The sequence below is a fragment of the Hylobates moloch genome, unplaced genomic scaffold, assembly GCF_009828535.3.
Source record: "Hylobates moloch isolate HMO894 unplaced genomic scaffold, HMol_V3 SCAFFOLD_14, whole genome shotgun sequence".
Classification (NCBI taxonomy): domain Eukaryota; kingdom Metazoa; phylum Chordata; class Mammalia; order Primates; family Hylobatidae; genus Hylobates; species Hylobates moloch.
This window is the reverse complement of record NW_026652289.1, coordinates 47,563,156-47,580,983: the sequence shown is the minus strand read 5'-3', so window position 1 is coordinate 47,580,983 and position 17,828 is coordinate 47,563,156. Positions and strand designations below refer to the sequence as shown.

Here is a 17,828-nt window from a genome sequence, read left to right as displayed (position 1 = left end):
CTATAGAGTCACTGCTTTCTCCCCTTTAAAAGAATTCCCTGGTTAGCCTGGTTAGAGAAGGTAGTTTTGTCCAAGTTAATGTAGCACCATCTGCTGCTGAAAAGGAGTCCTTCAGGATGAGTTCTCTAGTTTTAAACATTGACTTGTATAAGAAATAAAAGGGAATTGACATGTGGTTTCTTGCAGGATCCCCTTGTGTCAGAACTGGAAACAATCTTTTTCAAAAAGACTGAGTGGACTTCTGGCTCCAGATGGCGACAGAGTACACTTGATTAACTCCTCCACCTGTTAGAAATTTCTATCAAAATTCAAAAGGAATATACAAATAGGGAGAAATGCATGTCAGAAACAGGAAACCATGGAAAGGGGCCAACACATTCTGGAACTCATGAGAACTTTCTGCACGACAAAGTGCAGGTGAGATTGGATTGAGGGAAGGGCTCATTAGCCTGCCATTGACCACATAAGAGGGAAAAGCCAAGGGAATGAGGGAGACAGATTCCAGCAGAGCCCCTCAATACCTACTAGCTCACAGTGGCAGGGGCTGCAGCTGAGGGTGGGTTATTTGGCACATAGTGAGAGGCAAGCATAGATCCTCCCTCTGTTCTGGAAAATGCACCAGGTGCTGGGTTCTGCAAACCCTTGGCACATGAAATTAACCAGGCATCACTAAGCCTGGCTTCTAAGAAACGCAGTTAAGTCAGTTAGGATAGAGTTATAATACAGTGTCAGTGTCTCCAACAAACTATACCCTGAAACGCTAAGTCCCAGAAAGCATTTAAACCGTCTAGTTTCCAGGTCGAGTAACCAATATCCAAAGATTCTATACTCAGCCAATCATTCACATGTGCCAACCACAGAAAGACATTCCTAGACATGCAGATATTCAGAGAGCTTTCCTGAAAGAAAACACACACACACACAGACACACACACAGACGTACACAGATACACACAGCATGTGTACACACACACACAAGAATTATGGTAGAGTAATAAAACCAATATAACTCAAGAGTTAAGTGAAGATCATTGTGGCTACCAAAGTTACAAAATAGAATAATCAGAAAACAACTTCAGGAAGAGAAATAAAGTAATTAATACCATCATCCTCATTATCAGTCTCTATCCCTATACCCATCCCTAAAATCTCAGGATGAGGAAAGGGAAGAAAGTAAAAGTTGTCTCAAAATCTCATCTTAGATGAGGGAAGAGTCGTGTTTTCTGTTTCATTACTGACCCTGGTATGGAAATGAGTCCAAGTATGTTGTTTAATATACTGCTTACATACTCAATACTATAAAATATTTTCTAAATTATTAGTATAAAAAGAGAGCAAAGAAAATTTGATTGGCTAGGCACGATGACTCACACCTGTAGTCCTTACACTTTGGGAGGCTGAGGTGGGAGGATCACGTGAGCCCAGGAGTTTGAGATCAGCCTGGGCAACATGATGAAACTCCATCTCTACAAAAAATACATAAACTAGCTGGGCATGCTGGCATGCATCTGTAGTACCAGCTACTCAGGAAGCTGAGTGGGAGGATCTCTGGAGCCCAGGAGGTCGAGGCTGCAGTGAGCCGAGATCACACCACTGCACTCCAGCCGGGCAGCAGAGCACCACCCTGTCCTGTCCTGCTTTCTCTCTGTCACTCTTGCTCTCTCTCTGTCTGTCGCTCTCTGTCGCTCTCTCTCTCTCTCTCTATATATATATATATATATATACACATATATGTGCATATACGCACGCACAACATGTGCGCACACACACAAGGATTATGGTAGTGAGTAATAAAACCAATATAACTCAAGAATTAAGTCAAGATCATTGTGGATAACAAAGTTATAAAATAGAATAACAGAAAACTGTTTCAGAAAGATAAAATAATTAATACCACCATCCTCATTATCAGTCCATATCCCTACACCCATCCCTAAAATTCCAGGGTGAGGAGAGATGTATAATAAATTAATATATATATATTTCATTAATATAGCAAGGTAGAAAAAGGATAAGAGAACCATAAACAAGTTTAACAATATTGATTTTTAAAAGCCCTAAATTAAATATTTGCATATAGTAATCAGCAATATAGTAAAATCATAATACCCTTAATAATGCATGGATAGTTCAATATTAAGAAATCCATTTATGTAACATTCATTCAACAAATATTCGCAAGTGCCTGTTATGTGCCAGGTATGCCAGAACAATGTAACTTGCTCGATCCTTGTCTCTAAAACATACCTGCCAGGCTCCCTATCCACATCACTCTCTAGTTCTTTTCTTCAGAGCACTTATCATTCTCCGTAATTATCTTTCACCTTTATTTTGCTTGTTTATTGTCAGTCATCTTTCACTAAAATGCATTTTCTCCAAGATCAACATCCTTGTCTCTCTTGGTCACAGCTATATGCACAATGTCTAACAAAGAACTTGACATGTAACAGCTGACGGATTCATTCAATTTGTGTCGCATTAGTTTACTATTAATGTAATTTATTCATTCAATATTTGCAATTAAACAAATGAATGTATGTCTATGAGTGAAAGGATGATGGTGATTCTAAATCCCTGCTCTTATAGTACTTATCATTTAGTAGGGGAGACAGATAATCTGAGTACTTCTATGGTCAGTGTCAAAATCCAATTTTGCTAAGCACGGTTTTCTATTCTAACTTGCTGAATAAAAAGACGGCAATTGTTTTGCAGGAATCTTCCACAGCTTCCTCTCGAGAAAAGCCCAGAAAACTAGAAGCACAAAGTAGTAACTTCCTGTTTCCTAAAGCCTGCCACCAAAGGGCACGCAGCAACTCAACCAGTAAGTGTTTCCCCAACACGTCTTCAGGAACAGGGCTCAGCTGTTCCTGGATAGCAGGAATATTGGGAGGAGGGTGGATCTCTTCTGGTCCAGTTGGAGTAAACTAGCATTGGAGTCTGCTCAGCTTCTTCATAGTGTGTGCATATTCTGGCTAGCCAGAGCTCTGTGTGGTCTAGCCAGCTCTCCTCATGGCTCCAAGTGCCATGCTGGAAAGACCTGGGTGTGGGGAAGAAGAGACCGGGCTTTACTCCTGCTCTGTCTCCTGACATGCTCCTTGGTCTTGGGAAGGCTTCTGTCTCTCAGCTGCAACACGATGGAGGTTGAGGTTGGAAGATCTCATAATTCTTATTTGCTGAAAATAGAAGATGGCTAATACAAAGTCAAGAGAATGTGAAGAATGCAAGAATACAGAAAAACTTGAAGAAATTAAAATCACACCAAATCATAATATTAGAGATCATCTACGTTAACATATTCAGTTATTTCCCTTCTATGCCTATATATACTATAAAAAACTTCACGCTCGCATTTATTTATATATAACTATTTCATGTCATCAGAAACTCTTTTGAAAACACCATTTTTTAGTGGATCCATGGTATTTTATTATATGAATTTATGAAATCTAGTTAACCAACTCCCTGTTATTAGATATTTATAAAATCTACTTAACCAAATCCCTGTTGTTAGGTATTTAAGTCATTCTCAGGTTTTCACTAGCCTAATCAAGTTGCTGAATATGTACATGAGATTTTGTCCGAGTTTGTGATGATCTTTCAAAGAAAATACAGAAGGCAGTGGCCTGGTTAAGAGCTCACATTTGGGAGCTAAGGCATTTGGATCTGGGTCCTGCTTCCAGAACAAGTGACCTATGCGATCTTGGGCAAGTCCCCTCTAAGTCTCATATGATTCTGCTGTATGATGCACCATCCTTAGTGATTTCCTATTACTGGAAATAAAAATATTTTTAAAAAGTTACTTGCTTTTTTATCATAAATTTTTACTTATTCTAGCATAATTTTCTAGAAATGGAATTTGGGGTCAAATGGTAGATGTAGTTTAAGGCTTTTTATCTGTGTTGCCAAATTTCAGTAGGTAATATTCTTTCAATAATGTATATGAATACCTATTTCTTCAGTCATAGCTCACACGGGATTATGGTTTTTGATAAATATTTGCTTTACAGCAATTTACAGATTTACAGGTTTTTCTCCTTTCCCTTTCTCCCTCACCCATTCTTTGCTTTTTTACTGTTTTGTTTGGCACCCAAGACCAGCTATACAATTGGTAGGACTCACTGTAAAATGAAAATGCAGGATTGCTGTTCAAAAAACATATTAATAATTTCAAAAAGGTAGAAGAAAATCTTTGAACCAAGTTGGGATTCTTCAATCACAGGGCCCCAGGTGACTGTGCAGGCCACGTGCCCCTGAAGCCAGGCCTACTTGCTCCCCTGGGAGCTGACACCCTCAGAGCTCCCTGGCTCCCTGGCATCCCCAGGGCTCCTTGGCTCTCTGGCTTCTGATTGACTTCAGTCAATGACAGGCATCAGTGGAGGACTGGCAGGGGGAAGAGAGCCACCAGGGTGTTTCTTCCCCTGCTCCCCCTACCTTGGTGCTGCAGTGCTGGCGGTGGCTGTGCCCCTCTGTGACAATAAATCATGTCAGGGTGGCCTGTCGGTTCCAGTGCCCACTGGGCTCTGGTAACACCATTTCCCCACCTTACTTCTTCAAGCCTGGGGTGGTAACAGCATCTGATACCTCAGTAGGCCTCATTATTTTTCTAACCCTGCCCACCCCTCTGTGCATGACTCCTTTATCCAATTCTCAGAATCCCAACTGAGTGTGCCTTTTGTTTCTTCCCAAACCCTGATGGACACACTGATAAAAATAGATGAAAGAAAAGTACCTAGGCTGGCTGCCACAGCTTATGCCTGTAATTCTAGCCCTTCGGGAGGCCAAGGCGGGAGGATCGCTTGAACCCAGGAGTTTGAGATCAGCCTGGACAATATAGTGAGACCATGTCTCTACAAAAAATTTTTTTAAAAAAACCCACCAGGCATGATGGCTCACACCTGAGGTCCCAGCTACTGGGGAGGCTGAGGTAGGAGGATCCCTTGAGCCCAGGAGGTTGAGGCTGCAGTGAGTCATGCTTGTGCCACTGCACTCTGGTCTGGGCAACAGAGTGAGAGCCTGTCCTGCCCACCCCCCGAAAAGAGTACCTCTTCATACAGGTGAAGTTAAACATTCCTTCATTTATTTATTTTGTTTTTGGTAAGTTTGCCTATAATTTATTGGAATATCTTTTTATCATTAATTTATAAAAAGCCTCGATGAAATTGATATTTGACATCATACTTGTTGAAAATACTTTCTCCAGTTCATTGTCTTTATTTTAATTTTTTAACATTAAGGCGTTTTAGTCTTTATGTAATCAAGTTTACTGATCTTTTCTTTTTTAATGTGAAAGTTACTTCCACATTCAGATAACTATTAAGTCTGTGACTATATATTCTTCTAATTTGTAAATGATTTATCTTTGTTCCCTCAAATTTACTGTATTATCTGTAGTTTATTTTTGGTGTTTGATATGATGTAAGAATCTAGGTAGATTTTTTTTTCTAAATGAATAGAGAATGATTCTGGCATCACTTATTTACAATCAGTTCCTTTTATTTTGCCTTGTTTGTTTTGTTAATCTCATGCAAATGATATGCAGTTTGGTCCCTGAAAGCAAATTTGGCAATTTTTTTAAGAAGAGAAGCTCAAGGCCGGGCGCGGCGGCTCACGCCTGTAATCCCAGCACTTTGGGAGGCCGAGGTGGGCGGATCACCTGAGGTCAGGAGTTCGAGACCAGCCTGACCAACATGGAGAAACCCTGTCTCTACTAAAAATACAAAATTAGCTGGGTGTGGTGGCGCACGCCTGTAATCCCAGCTACTCAGGAGGCTGAGGCAGGAGAATCACTTAAACCTGGGAGGCAGAGGTTGTGGTGAGCTGAGATTGTGCCACTGCACTCCAGCCTGGGCAACAAGGGTGAAACTCCGTTTTAAAAAAAGAAAAGAAACTCAAATAGTTGAAATCAGTGTTATAGATCATCTTTATTTTTACTTAGCTCTTTGTATGCTTTTTATTTTGATGGTTCCTTGCCATTTGTTTGTTCTTGGCCTCTTGCTATAATGATTGTGAAAGGTTTATTTAATTGTTGTCTCTACTTCTGATTTCCTTTAAGTTTTAATTAATTACCCAATTAAGTTTAATCAATTAATTAATACCTGACATAACATTTTCCAAATTGTCCCCCTCATGAAAGATGAGGAAGTTAGCTTGGTGTTATTCATCCCTTTTCCATGGATTTTTCCATTTTGTAATTCAACATAACTTTAAATTATAAACTCATGACAATATATAGCTCTAATATAGCTTTTTTGTATGTAATCATGACAATATATAGCTCCCCTTTCAAAAACTATTTTGTTTTTTTTTTTGCATTGGATTGTAATAACCAGTTTTCAGTTAACTCACTTAATACTCTACACTTAACTGGTTTAAACTTCCCCCAGTGGAGATGATAATTTTGGTACATTTCCTAGTTGGTTGGAGTGCATCAACAAGCAATGTTCAGAAACGGTGGGCCGAAGTAGGCACGGAAATTGACCCCAGACCAGGGAGAGTTTTGGAGAACCCACTCTGTCCTGACTCTGGCCTGCGTCCCCGCAGATCTGAATGCCTAGTGGGACCTGGAGTCCCCACACAAGTGGAGCTGGGTGTGGCCTGAGCAGTTGCACTGGGTTCTCCTGTGGCTCTGAGGTCAGGTTGACCTGCTCTGTGAACGATTCCAAGTTGGCAGCCTGTTTGTTCATCCTCATTCCCTCTGAACCCAAACCATGCACCACTGGCCACCTTCAAGTCACAGGTCACCTCTGCACTGCTGTGGATGGAGAGAATGCAGGGAGACTGGGATTCTGGAGGCCGAGGTCATGCCTCAGACTGTTTCTTCACTGATCCGGAACCCTCTGGGCTTCCATTTCCTCACTGATAGAGGAAGGAGTAACTCCAGCAGGGTTCCCAAAGGACAAATGACGAGCTGCCTGCATCTCCTGCACAGGCTGACAAACATACAGTTTTCCCAAGACCCGATCCATGCAGATATGGATCAATAGGTTGGGTGGAGCGCTGAAATCTACCTTTCTATTAAACACTCCAGGTAAATATAACGCACAGGCAGAGTTAGCACTAGAGGATCTCTAGCCTCTCCTCTCACCCCTCTTTCTTGATTCTGTGTCCTCTCTTTGCGGCATGTGGTTTTCTGAATCTTCTGGCTTCGTCTCCCTCCTGGTCCATCTGGGAGCAATTGGTCCCTGTAACTCAGAGAGGGCCACCTACTCGCGCTGAGGCAGCTGCTGGGAGCAGCTGTCCTTGCAGGGGCAGGTTTCCCCAGCCACTCTCCGGCCCCGATGGACCAAAACCTCTCCCTTCTTCACCTTGTCTTTGTTCCTTTCCTCATCCCTCTTTGGAGATCTCACACCCTCAGGGATACCACTCCTCTTTTCTTCTCAAGCTACCCTGGCCAGTGGCTTCCTCTCTTCAGCCTATAAATAAGCTTAAGTCTTTCCCATCCTGAAAATAAAAGCAAACCCAACCCTGCTCCATCCTGTGTTTCCTTTGAACTACCACCAGTCTTACCTTTTCCTCTAGGGCAATTTTTCACAAAAGCATGTCCATTCACTTGAGCCTCACTTGGCCCTCAGGATACTAGGCAAACCCTGCCCCTCTCCTGGCCTCTAGAGCAGAACTGCCCAACACATTAGCCACATGTAGTCTTGAGCACTTGAAATGTGACTTATTCAAACAGAGATATGCAGAAAGTATCAAAGACCCACTGGATTCAAAGACTAAGTGCAAGAAGAAAAGGATGTAAAATATCTCACTAATAATTTTACATATTATTTTTATGTTGAAAGAACAATAGGTTAGATATAACAGACCAAATAAAATATATTATTAAAATTAATCTCTCCTGTTTCTTTTCACTTTTTAAATGTGGCTACTAGAAAATTTTTTAATTACATAGGTGGCTGGCACTATATTTCATTTGGGAAGCACTGTTGTAGACAATGACAGGTTAAATCAGATCATCTGTGAAGGTTTTCCCAGCTGGATGTGGTAGGGTAGCGAGGTAGGGTAGAGTTCCTGGTTGGTTGAAAGGAAGTCTGTCGCTTTTCATTTTTGCAGATATCCAAAGAATCAAGAGTTGTCTCCATGTGTGTATATCCCTGTGTGTGAGTGCCTGTGTAAGAGGCAGTCAGATGGGATCTCCCCTGCCCCCGTTCTTACTGGGTCTCGCCTGTTTGTGCTTGTCCTCGGAAACCTTTGTGTTTTCCTCCTTTCTCTCCTTGGCTGGGATTGAAAACACCGGGGCCTAGATCTGATGCAGCATTGTGGTTTCTGAGAGCTCAGCACACTGATTGACTTGCAGGAGATGCCTGTCAACTCTTGTTGCATTGAATGGAGGTAAAATGGAAGTGAGAGTCCCGTCTGCACCCTGCAGTACAGACAGCATGCGTGGAGATCATGAAAATGCTGCTCATGTCTTCCGCGGCCACCTCTCCCCACCACACACCTGGCACAGGGTGTTAAGTGGTTTACAGTCACACTGGCCCCTGGCTAATGAGGGGCTGGCAGGTGGTGGGGGCTGATATTGTTCTCAGTTGAACTTTGCATTTTGAGAGCACAAATGATTTCTTGCTGTTTTTCCTCTTCTGGTTTAGGTGTTAATCCCTATAGCACAAGAGAAATTGATTTTCCAATGACCAAGAAATCTGCAGCGCCCACAGACCGGCAGCCTTATTCTCTCTGCAGTAACAGGAAGTCCCTCTCTCAGCAATTGGACTGTCCAGCAGGAAAGGCTGCGGTAAGAATGGAAGGAGGGAAACTCAGAGAAGAGTTTCTCCCGGGGAGAAGGGAGGGGCCCAACATTAACAGTGGCTGAAGAGGACTTCCCAGTAGTTTTTTTGTCCGCAGAACTACAGACGAGAGGATCTCGCTTAGTAGCTGCAAGAAGGTACAACCATCTCCGGGCTGAGAACCGTATTAGAAATGGTCATCCATTGAGCGCCCCCTTGTGCCAGGCACTTGCAACTGCTGCCACGTGTGTGCTGTTAAGAGCTAACATGTAGACAACACGGCACGTGGGGGGACCCTGAACTATGGCTTTGCGTGGATCGCTTTATTTCATCTGCACATACTCCTAAGAGGTAGAAGAGGGAGCTACAGCTTGGGCAAGTTAAGGGATTTATGCACATTCACATTGTTGAGGAGAAATAAGGCTGGGACTTCAAGTCTGATCTTTACGACTCTAAAGCCTGTGCGAAAAGGCTTTTCACTCCTATAATACAGTGACTTGCTTTACCAATATTGCCTCCAATTCTTAAAATAAGCTTAGAAAGGAATATGTTGTTAGCCCCATTTTATAGTAGGACACTGAGGCTTGGCAAGGTGAGGAGCTGAGTTTATGCATCTTAAAACCTATAGGACCAGAATCTAAACTGCCCTCTGTGCTCCTCAGTCCATCACCTTCCCACTACAGGTGTCAGCTTGCAGGCAGAGAGCTAAGCAGACATAAAGCACAGTGTACCCCACACACATCCCCCCAGCTTGCCTTTCAGCCCCAGCCAAAGCACGCTGTGCTGCACGCTGCCACTTTTGGTCACACAGCGCCCTCTGTCTGTAGCATCTTACCCCTCCTTCTCTGATCTCTAGCTCTAGAAACTGCCCTAGCCTTCAAAAGCCTTTCTAAGGTTCCCTTTCGTCTGGGAACTTCCTATGTGTCGGGCACCGTTCTAAGCACTCACATAGATTTATTCTTCAAAACGACACTATTAGATAGGCCCCATTAGGACCATGCTTTTACTGCTGAGGAAACTGAGGCAGAGAGGGCTAAGTCACTAAGCTAAGGTCACCCACCAGCTGATAATGGGCAGAGTCAGAAGAGCCCAGGCAGTGGGGTTCCCGAGTCTAAGCTCTCACCACAAACCTGTATTTCCCCACTGCAGGGCAGCTTCCTGTGGCACACAGCTCTGCTTCTCATTCGCAAATAGTTAAGCCTGTCTGCCTACCCCAAAATTACATTCTGAGTTTTGAAGTCTTTGGGCTGCGCGCCCTTGCCCACCACCTCCTGCCTGGCACAAGGGGAATTCTCAGTAAATGTGTCTTGGATTGAACCTAAGTCTCAGGGCATTCTTGGTAGCTGGCTTCCCAAATTCTGCCTGAGACCTCGGTTGTGAGGACTTGTCCTGGAGGCAGTGTGTTTTATGATGTTAACTTATAGAGGAAAGAGGTTTAATGGACTCACAGTTCCACATGGCTGGGGAGGCCTCGCAATCACCACAGAAGGCAAAGGAGGAGCAAAGTCACATTTTACATGGCAGCAGGCAACAAAGCATGTGCAGGGGAACTCCCCTTTATAAAGCCATCAGATTTTGTGACATTTGTTCACTATCATAAGAACAGCACAGCAAAGGTCACCCTGTGATTCAATTATTTCCCACCGGGTCCCTCCCATGATACATGGGAATTATGGGACCTACAATTTGAGATTTGGGTGAGGACACAGCCAAACCATATGACACATTCACTTGTTCATTTTCTCCTAGTCAGCTTTATAGTGGGCAGTAACATACAGAGGAAATAATGATTAAATTATATTTACTAAATTTCCCTTTTTTTATTTCTAGGAAATGGTTACTAATTGGCAGTTGGACCTTTGAATATACTGCAATGTGATGAGATTTTTATGGAGTTAGTCTTTTAATCCCATACCAAGTATGCCTGAAAGTGTCAGTTTAATTTTGTTTTTATAGTATTCAAACTGTCCATCAATAATTTGGGAAATCAGATCTCTTTTTTATGAAATCAAATAACACTCAGTTTTATGAAGAGGAAATAAGACTCCAGTTTATGGTTTTTTCTTCCAATTTGTCAATTGGCGTTTTTCAACATGTTGCCCTTAGGAGAAAGAGGACTTGGTTCCTCTCCTTGGCTGGGCTTTTCCCCTTCCTGGTGAGGCGTGTGCTGCTGTCCTACGTGGCTAATCTTCTGCCCACTCTGGTTCCTTGTTGCAGGGAACTTCGAGACCAACACGGTCCCTGAGCACAGCTCAGCTCGTGCAGCCATCTGGGGGCCTCCAGGCTTCAGTCATCTCCAACATCGTGCTGATGAAGGGCCAGGCTAAGGTGAGAAGGGACTGTGGCCAACAGGAAGTCCTGGGGGGCGGCACCAGTCTCCAAGGAGCTTCTGTGTCCAGGGAAGGATGGGAATAGGACTCCTGGGGTGTCCTGGCGCATCAGAAGAGACAAACACAAGAGCGGCTAGTCTTTTAAAACGCACAACTGGCTGAGTCCAAGCAGCACACATTTTTCTAATTAGACAAAGTGATCGTTTTCTTGTAAAGGATGCCAGTCCCTGCCAGCTGCCTTAGCACTTTCAAAGCTTGTTCTCTAATTCATTCCTGGCACAGTAGTTTCCAGGACTTAATTTTACCTGATAACATAAATCCAAATTGTTTACATAGATTTCTGGATCCTGAGTTTACCTCTGCCATTCAGATGTTGGCATAATAAAGCAGGGACCCACATATTAATTTATAAAAACATATGCTACCTACTACATGTGGGAAATTTAATGGTTGATAGTGCTTTTGGCTGTCAATTGGAGCATCTGGAAGTGTCAGAACTAATTCTACCTCTCTCAAGATGATGAGGCATCATACTGATCTCTGCTTCACAATTGAGATATATCCAAAGGGGATACAAAAGTATGGGTGGTGGTGGTGAGGTAGGGGGTGTACACAGGTTTGCACTGCTCCCAGAACATGCCACCTTGTGGGTGAGGTTGACTGCAAAGCTCTCAGGCCAGCCCAAGCAACCCAGGTGCTAAAATAATGAAAGGGTGGTTTCTTTATGTAATATAATTTTTTGTGTGGTGTGAGGGGAGGACCTAATTGCTACTTATGGTCTGCCTGGGGGGAGGGGCCCCACCATACACCTCAAGTCCTCTTTCCCTCCATCTGCTGTTCCTTCTGTCTGCTGGGAGCTTAGCAGGAAATAAAAAGGGAGACAGACATGAGAGATGCTGGGATGAATGCTCCTCTGATCACAAGGGGGTAACTGTCTTCCATGCTGACTTTCTCTGAACGACCCCATTTACTGATTAGTAATCACCATGCTTTTTCCCCTTCCATTTAGGTAGTAGTATTTTTTTGAATTGACTTTTAAATTGTTTGCAGTGCCCAAAAGAAGGTGAAATGGTAAACGCCACCAAAACTCATGCAAAGATGACCAAAAATGGTTTAAGTTATCTTGGTGTGCACAAAATGTGCATTCAATGAGTAATCTTTATGAGGCCAGGGGGTGGAAGAAGATGAATCATTTGATATAGAAATCCTCACGTACAGAGCAGTGATGATGAGTTCAGAAATAAAGCAGGCTTCCCACTATCTGGCGATACAACCTACACCCCAAGATCTCGTCACTAACAGGATGACAAGTAGCAGTGAAGCAGGGGGAGGAGGAGTTAGAACCAGAAGGATCAGCAAGTGCTTGAGGTAGAGTCAAAAGCAAATCACACAATAAAACCAGCCACCAAAACCCGGGCATTGTGCTATGGGCTTTGCAACCCTAACTCCTTTAATCCCCGCAACAACCCTCCTATTATCTCCCTTTTATAGACGTGGAGCCGGGCACACTGGCTCACGCCTGTAATCCCATCACTTTGGGAGGCCTCCTGTTTGAGTCCTGGAGTTGGAGACCAGCCTGGGTAACATAGTAAGACCCTGTCTCTACAAAAATAAAATAAAATAAAATAAAATAAAATAAAATAAAATAAAATAAAATAAAAATTAACCCGGTGTGGTGGCACATGCCTGTAGTCCCAGCTGCCCAGGAGGCTGAGGTGGGAGGATTGCTTGAGTCTGGGAATTTGAGGACACAGTGAGATGTGATAGAGCCACTGCACTCCAGTCTGGGCAGCAGAAGGAGACACTATCTCTAATGAATATCTATGTGTGTATGTGTGTATATAGATATGGAGATGGGGGACCTGGGAGGTTGCAGGACTTGTTCAAGGTCACTTGGTTATTGAGCAGCTGAACCAAGGCAATGACCCCAGGCTGCCTGACCCCTGGGCCTTGTTCTTAACCATGATGCCATCCTGGGTCCCCAAGGTGGGTGAGACTTTGAGTCTAGAGCAGCCGTCTCAGCCAGGACAAGGCTAGGGGCCCGTGGAGGAGCCCTGAAGGGGCTCCTAACTCACCTTTTCCTAAGCCTGTGCTACTCCTGGACACCATTTGTCCTGCCCATCCTGGAACACACACCACCTTCACCAGAGGCTTAGAACAGCTGCCCATCCCCACGGCTCTCCCACTGACTCCCTACAGTGTCAAGAAGATGGCGGACAGCGTGTTGTCTCTGAGGCACGGGGTGATGCTCGTAAACAGTGGAGCGGCTCTGGCCTAAAGTAAACTGCCCATGAGCAATGGTTCTGTTAGAGCAGTGGCCATCACTTTAAAGGGTCTGTCTAGGAGCCAAGCTACTGGCCACTGCCTAGCATGCTTGTAGGTTGGACCCAAAAGCCTGGCCTCCAGGTGCATTTATGCTTTTATTCTGTAATATGTGCTTCTTGAGCACCTGCCTGAGGCCAGACACAGAAATAAGATGCATTTACTGTCTTCAGAGAGCTTATAGTCTAGAAAGCTGCTTATTAGACTCAAGCTATGCCCTCTAGGGCAGGATGGGGTGCCTTAGTCCTCAACAAAATTGAGCAACTCACATGCATTTCCTTTGCTGCTTTTCAGGTCTGCCAGGCCATTCTGTGAACTCACTGGCCGATTTGCAGGGGAAGCTGTGCCCACCCCAGGCTGGCCTTCAGGCCGCTGCTCTTGCTATTTTTGTCGTTGTTGTTGTTAAGTTCTGAGACCTCTGAGACCAAAGGCACCTTCTCTCCTTCCCAATCCCTTTGTTCAGGGCTGAGGCAGGCCCTCAGAAGGCATCAGCCCAATGAGAAGCATGGAATACTACCCCTAAATCAGACCTTCTCTTTTTTTCCCCAGGGTCTGGGCTTCAGCATCGTTGGGGGAAAAGACAGCATTTATGGCCCCATTGGGATTTACGTCAAAACCATTTTTGCAGGGGGAGCAGCAGCAGCTGATGGAAGGCTACAGGAAGGTAGGCTTCCCAGCCCTTTTCAGACCATGGTGGAGGAATCAGAAGCAGAATCCAGAATTTCTGGGGACATAGAAGATGTTGGGAATGCAAAATGTGTCTTGAGCTGTCAGGATATGGCCAGCATGCATCCTGGGGTCTGCAGGGAGTGGGGACACAGCTCCCCCGAGGGGGTCTTCATTATGACTGGCAGGTTGGTTGTGCATGTTTGCACATTTAGCCCCTGGCACCATTACCCCTTAGCTGGTTCTGGGGCCAGCCTGGGTGGGACTGAAGTCTGAGGGATCTGTTTCTGACCCTTCCCTCCTCTCACCCATTCTCTCAGCTGTCTTTCCCTTTCCATCCAAGATCCTGTCTCAGTTGCTGAGATCTGCTAACACCCCCTCTCCTTCATTCTCCCTGTCCTTCCTAACCCACAACCATAGGGAAACCAGGTTCAATGCTTCCAACCCTTGTAACAGATGAGTCTGATAAACATTCGCTACGAGTCTACTGAATTCTAGAGTCTAGGAATACAGAGAGAAACAATCAGGCATGATTCCTGAAGAGCTCATGGTCTGCCACAGGGACTCTCTCTTCCAGTCCCCACCCACCTTTCTTCCATCGACCCACCCCCTCTCAACTCTTTCATATCCTCACAGGACAGAAGCCTCAGCCATCCTGGGATTGAGGGGCTGGGGAAACAGAGCTGCCTGTCTTCTTGTCCTGGAGAGTCAGGGTTCCCCCCACCCCCAACTCCACCCTAAAGTCATGCATGAATTATTGAGCAACAGGTTTGGCCCAAAGAGATTGCCAAGTTTCAACTCAGGAGGCAAAGTTCAGGGGCTGGAAGTCACAGGGCAGAGAGTACCCACTGCAGGTCAAGGACTGGGTCATACACCAGAGGTCGGAAGAGAAGTGACTTCATAGCGTTTTCACTCTTCTCTGTCAGCTGGGTTTCTGTAAGCTATGCTGGGAGCCTAACCACCTTTAATCATCTAACTTGCTTAGGGCAGGGTAGGCAAACTACAGTCTGTGGGCCAAATCTGGCCCACCACCTGTTTTCAATATCTCATGAACAAAGAAAGGTTTTTACATTTCTAAATGGTTGAACATTTAAAAGTGTTTTTGATTATTTTATGATATGTGAAAATGAAATGAAATCCAAATTTTAGTATCCATAAAAAAGCTTTCTGGGGATTCGAGCACGCTCATCCACGTACCCGTCATCCAGGGCTGCTTTCATGTTATGGCATAGTATGGAATGGTTGCAGCTCACAAAGACTAAAACTTTTACTATCTGGGTCTTTACAGAAAAAGTTTATCAACCCCAGCACTATGCAGAATTACACATACGGATTTTAGGGTGTGGGCAATGCCGAGCCTCTGAAGGTTTTTATACTATGGGAGGGACCTGCTGTGACCAGGGTTTTCAGAGGCTTCAGGAAGCAGAATGTAGGGTGAAGTGGGCCATTGTGAACCCCAGGCTACAGCTCTAAGGACTGCCCAGAGGCGGTAACCCTGGGAGGAGAAGGGAGCAGATGAGAGAAGTGACAGAGGCTGAGCAGAGGTCACAAAGGGCGGGGCGGGTCAGAGAGAACTGGAAGGTTTCTGGTCTTAGTAAACTAGAGAAAGACATTGCCTTACATAGAGGAAGAGGCACTGGAGGAGGAGGAGGAAAAGGAAGGCAAACCAGGGTGTGTAGGTTTGAGTGGCAGAAGGGAGAGCAATGTCCCAGGATGACCACGAGATGGCGATGTCCAGCAGAGGAATGACATCCGTTCTCTCTCCGTTCAGGGAGTTAGAAGTGAATGCAGGCATTTGGGGAGCACGGACGTTAGAAAAACAGCTGAAGTTACCAAGCAGATGAGGGGAGGGGTGGGAAGGGGAGGGGAGGGGAGGGCCCAGATGCAGTTCTAGGGGAACAGCTAAATCAAGAGGGAGGTGGAGAGGAAATGTCAAAGAGAGGAAGAAAGAACAGTGGGATCAGAACTGGGACAGTGTGCCATCGTGTGTTTTATTATCTTTTGTACTTTTCTGTGTTTAAACAAAGGATGGGGGAAGGGTTAAAGTGGCAAGAAAAGAGAATATTGTGTTTTGTTTTCTTTCCTGAACGTAAGCCTGCCCGAGCCAACTTTTTTATTTTTTCTGAGCATTTGCCTCCCTCAGTTAACAGCAATCATAAAAATTGAAGATTTCAATGAGTCAAGACTCTCAGCTAGTATACGATCCCTGATTCTAGCCTCAAACATTGACCAAATCATCTTTTATAACTTCTTTTAAAAGTAAATATTTGAATCTTGAATTCAGGGCAAATACATTAGTTGCAACAAAAGTTTGGTGTACAGATCAAGGCTACTAATATTTTACTTTTATTCCCCTTCCAAGAAACTATTGTGTAAGATTTATTTGGCAAAACCTAATCAACCAGCCTTTACCAGATATAGCCAAATAAGGACAGGACATTCCAAAAAGCCCAGAGCTGGGCTGTGTGGCCCCAGTAAGATGGACATTCTAATAACTTAAAGAGAAGTCTAGCCCCTTAGGTAATTAAGAATGGACATTCTGAATTTTTGTTGTCTATCCTTCCTTCGGCACACATGTAATTATATTCTGATATTTTAAATGTATCTATTTTCCTTCCCAGACTTGGAGTCTCACAATGACAAGGACTGGTTCCTTTCATTTTTCACTTTGGCTCCAGCAACCTAACAGATGGAACTGATTTGAATACTCTCCCCACCCTGCCTCCAGCCCCTGTTTCCAATACGTAGACTTGTGAAATAATATAGCACATCCAAAATCAAAATAAAGATGTGGAAATGCCCAGCTGCTAAGAAACAAAGAAACAACTTTAAATCTAAGAATGGCAAACTCATGGGTTGATGATATGGTGGGGAGGACTGCTGGATGCTTATAGACCTTAAGGGCTGGAGCTCAGATTTGAATGCCCACATGGGCAGAGGGGACAGAGCCTTGGGTCCATGTGAGGCTCTGAGAACCTGCACACAGCCTTGATAATGAAAGAGTTTCCCCTCAATAAAGCCAACAGGCCCCAGGGGAGCAACAAGGAAACTTAACTTTACCCATGGCTCCTCAGTGGGCAAAAAACATCTCTCACTGAAAAGTGAGTATCAAAATTGTGTCATATATGGGCATGCAGTTTACATTTATAGTTCCTGTAAAGCAAAGGTAACGCCAAGGTAAGAAATTCATATGAAAACTAGTCCCAAACCAGTGAAAACCTTGGGGTGCCAAATGGAAATAAAGGAAAAACTGGCAGTGACCTGGGGTATATGGGAACCCCATAGAAAAACAGAATATCCTGAAAATGAGTTTATAAAGATTACATACTATAATACCTCAGGAAATGCCACTGTTGAGGAGAGTCAGCAGAAATAACAAAGAGCAGTGTTAGCCCTTAACAACTTAACAGAATAATCTAAAAGAGACTATAGAATTTCTATGTTTAAAATCATTTTAAAAAGATATAAAAAGGAATATAAACTGTAAGACAAGACCGGAACACAGTAAAAAAAAATAAGTGGAAGTGAAAAAAATAACTTTTGGAAATGAGCAAAAAAAAAGCAGTCATTGAAATAAAAAACTCAATGGATGGCTTAAACAGAAGATTAGATGCCACCGTAAGGAGAATTAGTGAACTGGAAATTATCCAGTACGCCACACAGATCAAAGAAGAAAAAGATGAGCACTAAAGAAATATGGAGAATAGGTTGAAAGGGTCCAAAATACATGTAATAGAAATTTTAGAAAGAATAGAGTGAAAGGGGAGAGATAATATGCAAAAAG

General features: G+C 43.9%; 1 protein-coding gene across 5 annotated transcripts in view; it reads left to right on the top strand.

The window, feature by feature from the left end:
• The window catches only part of IL16 (interleukin 16), a 108,712-nt gene that overhangs the window by 58,462 nt on the left and 32,422 nt on the right, over positions 1 to 17,828 (top strand). For 3 of the 5 annotated variants that reach the window (XM_032175578.2, XM_032175577.2, XM_032175579.2), the window contains exons 3-6: positions 2,713 to 2,821; positions 8,592 to 8,734; positions 10,944 to 11,054; positions 13,928 to 14,042. In XM_032175578.2, the coding sequence (XP_032031469.1) occupies positions 2,713 to 2,821; positions 8,592 to 8,734; positions 10,944 to 11,054; positions 13,928 to 14,042 (478 nt within the window). Of the gene's footprint in view, positions 1 to 186; positions 418 to 2,712; positions 2,822 to 8,591; positions 8,735 to 10,943; positions 11,055 to 13,927; positions 14,043 to 17,828 lie in introns of all 5 variants that reach the window. The other 2 variants (XM_032175581.2, XM_032175582.2) reach the window with 2 other exon arrangements.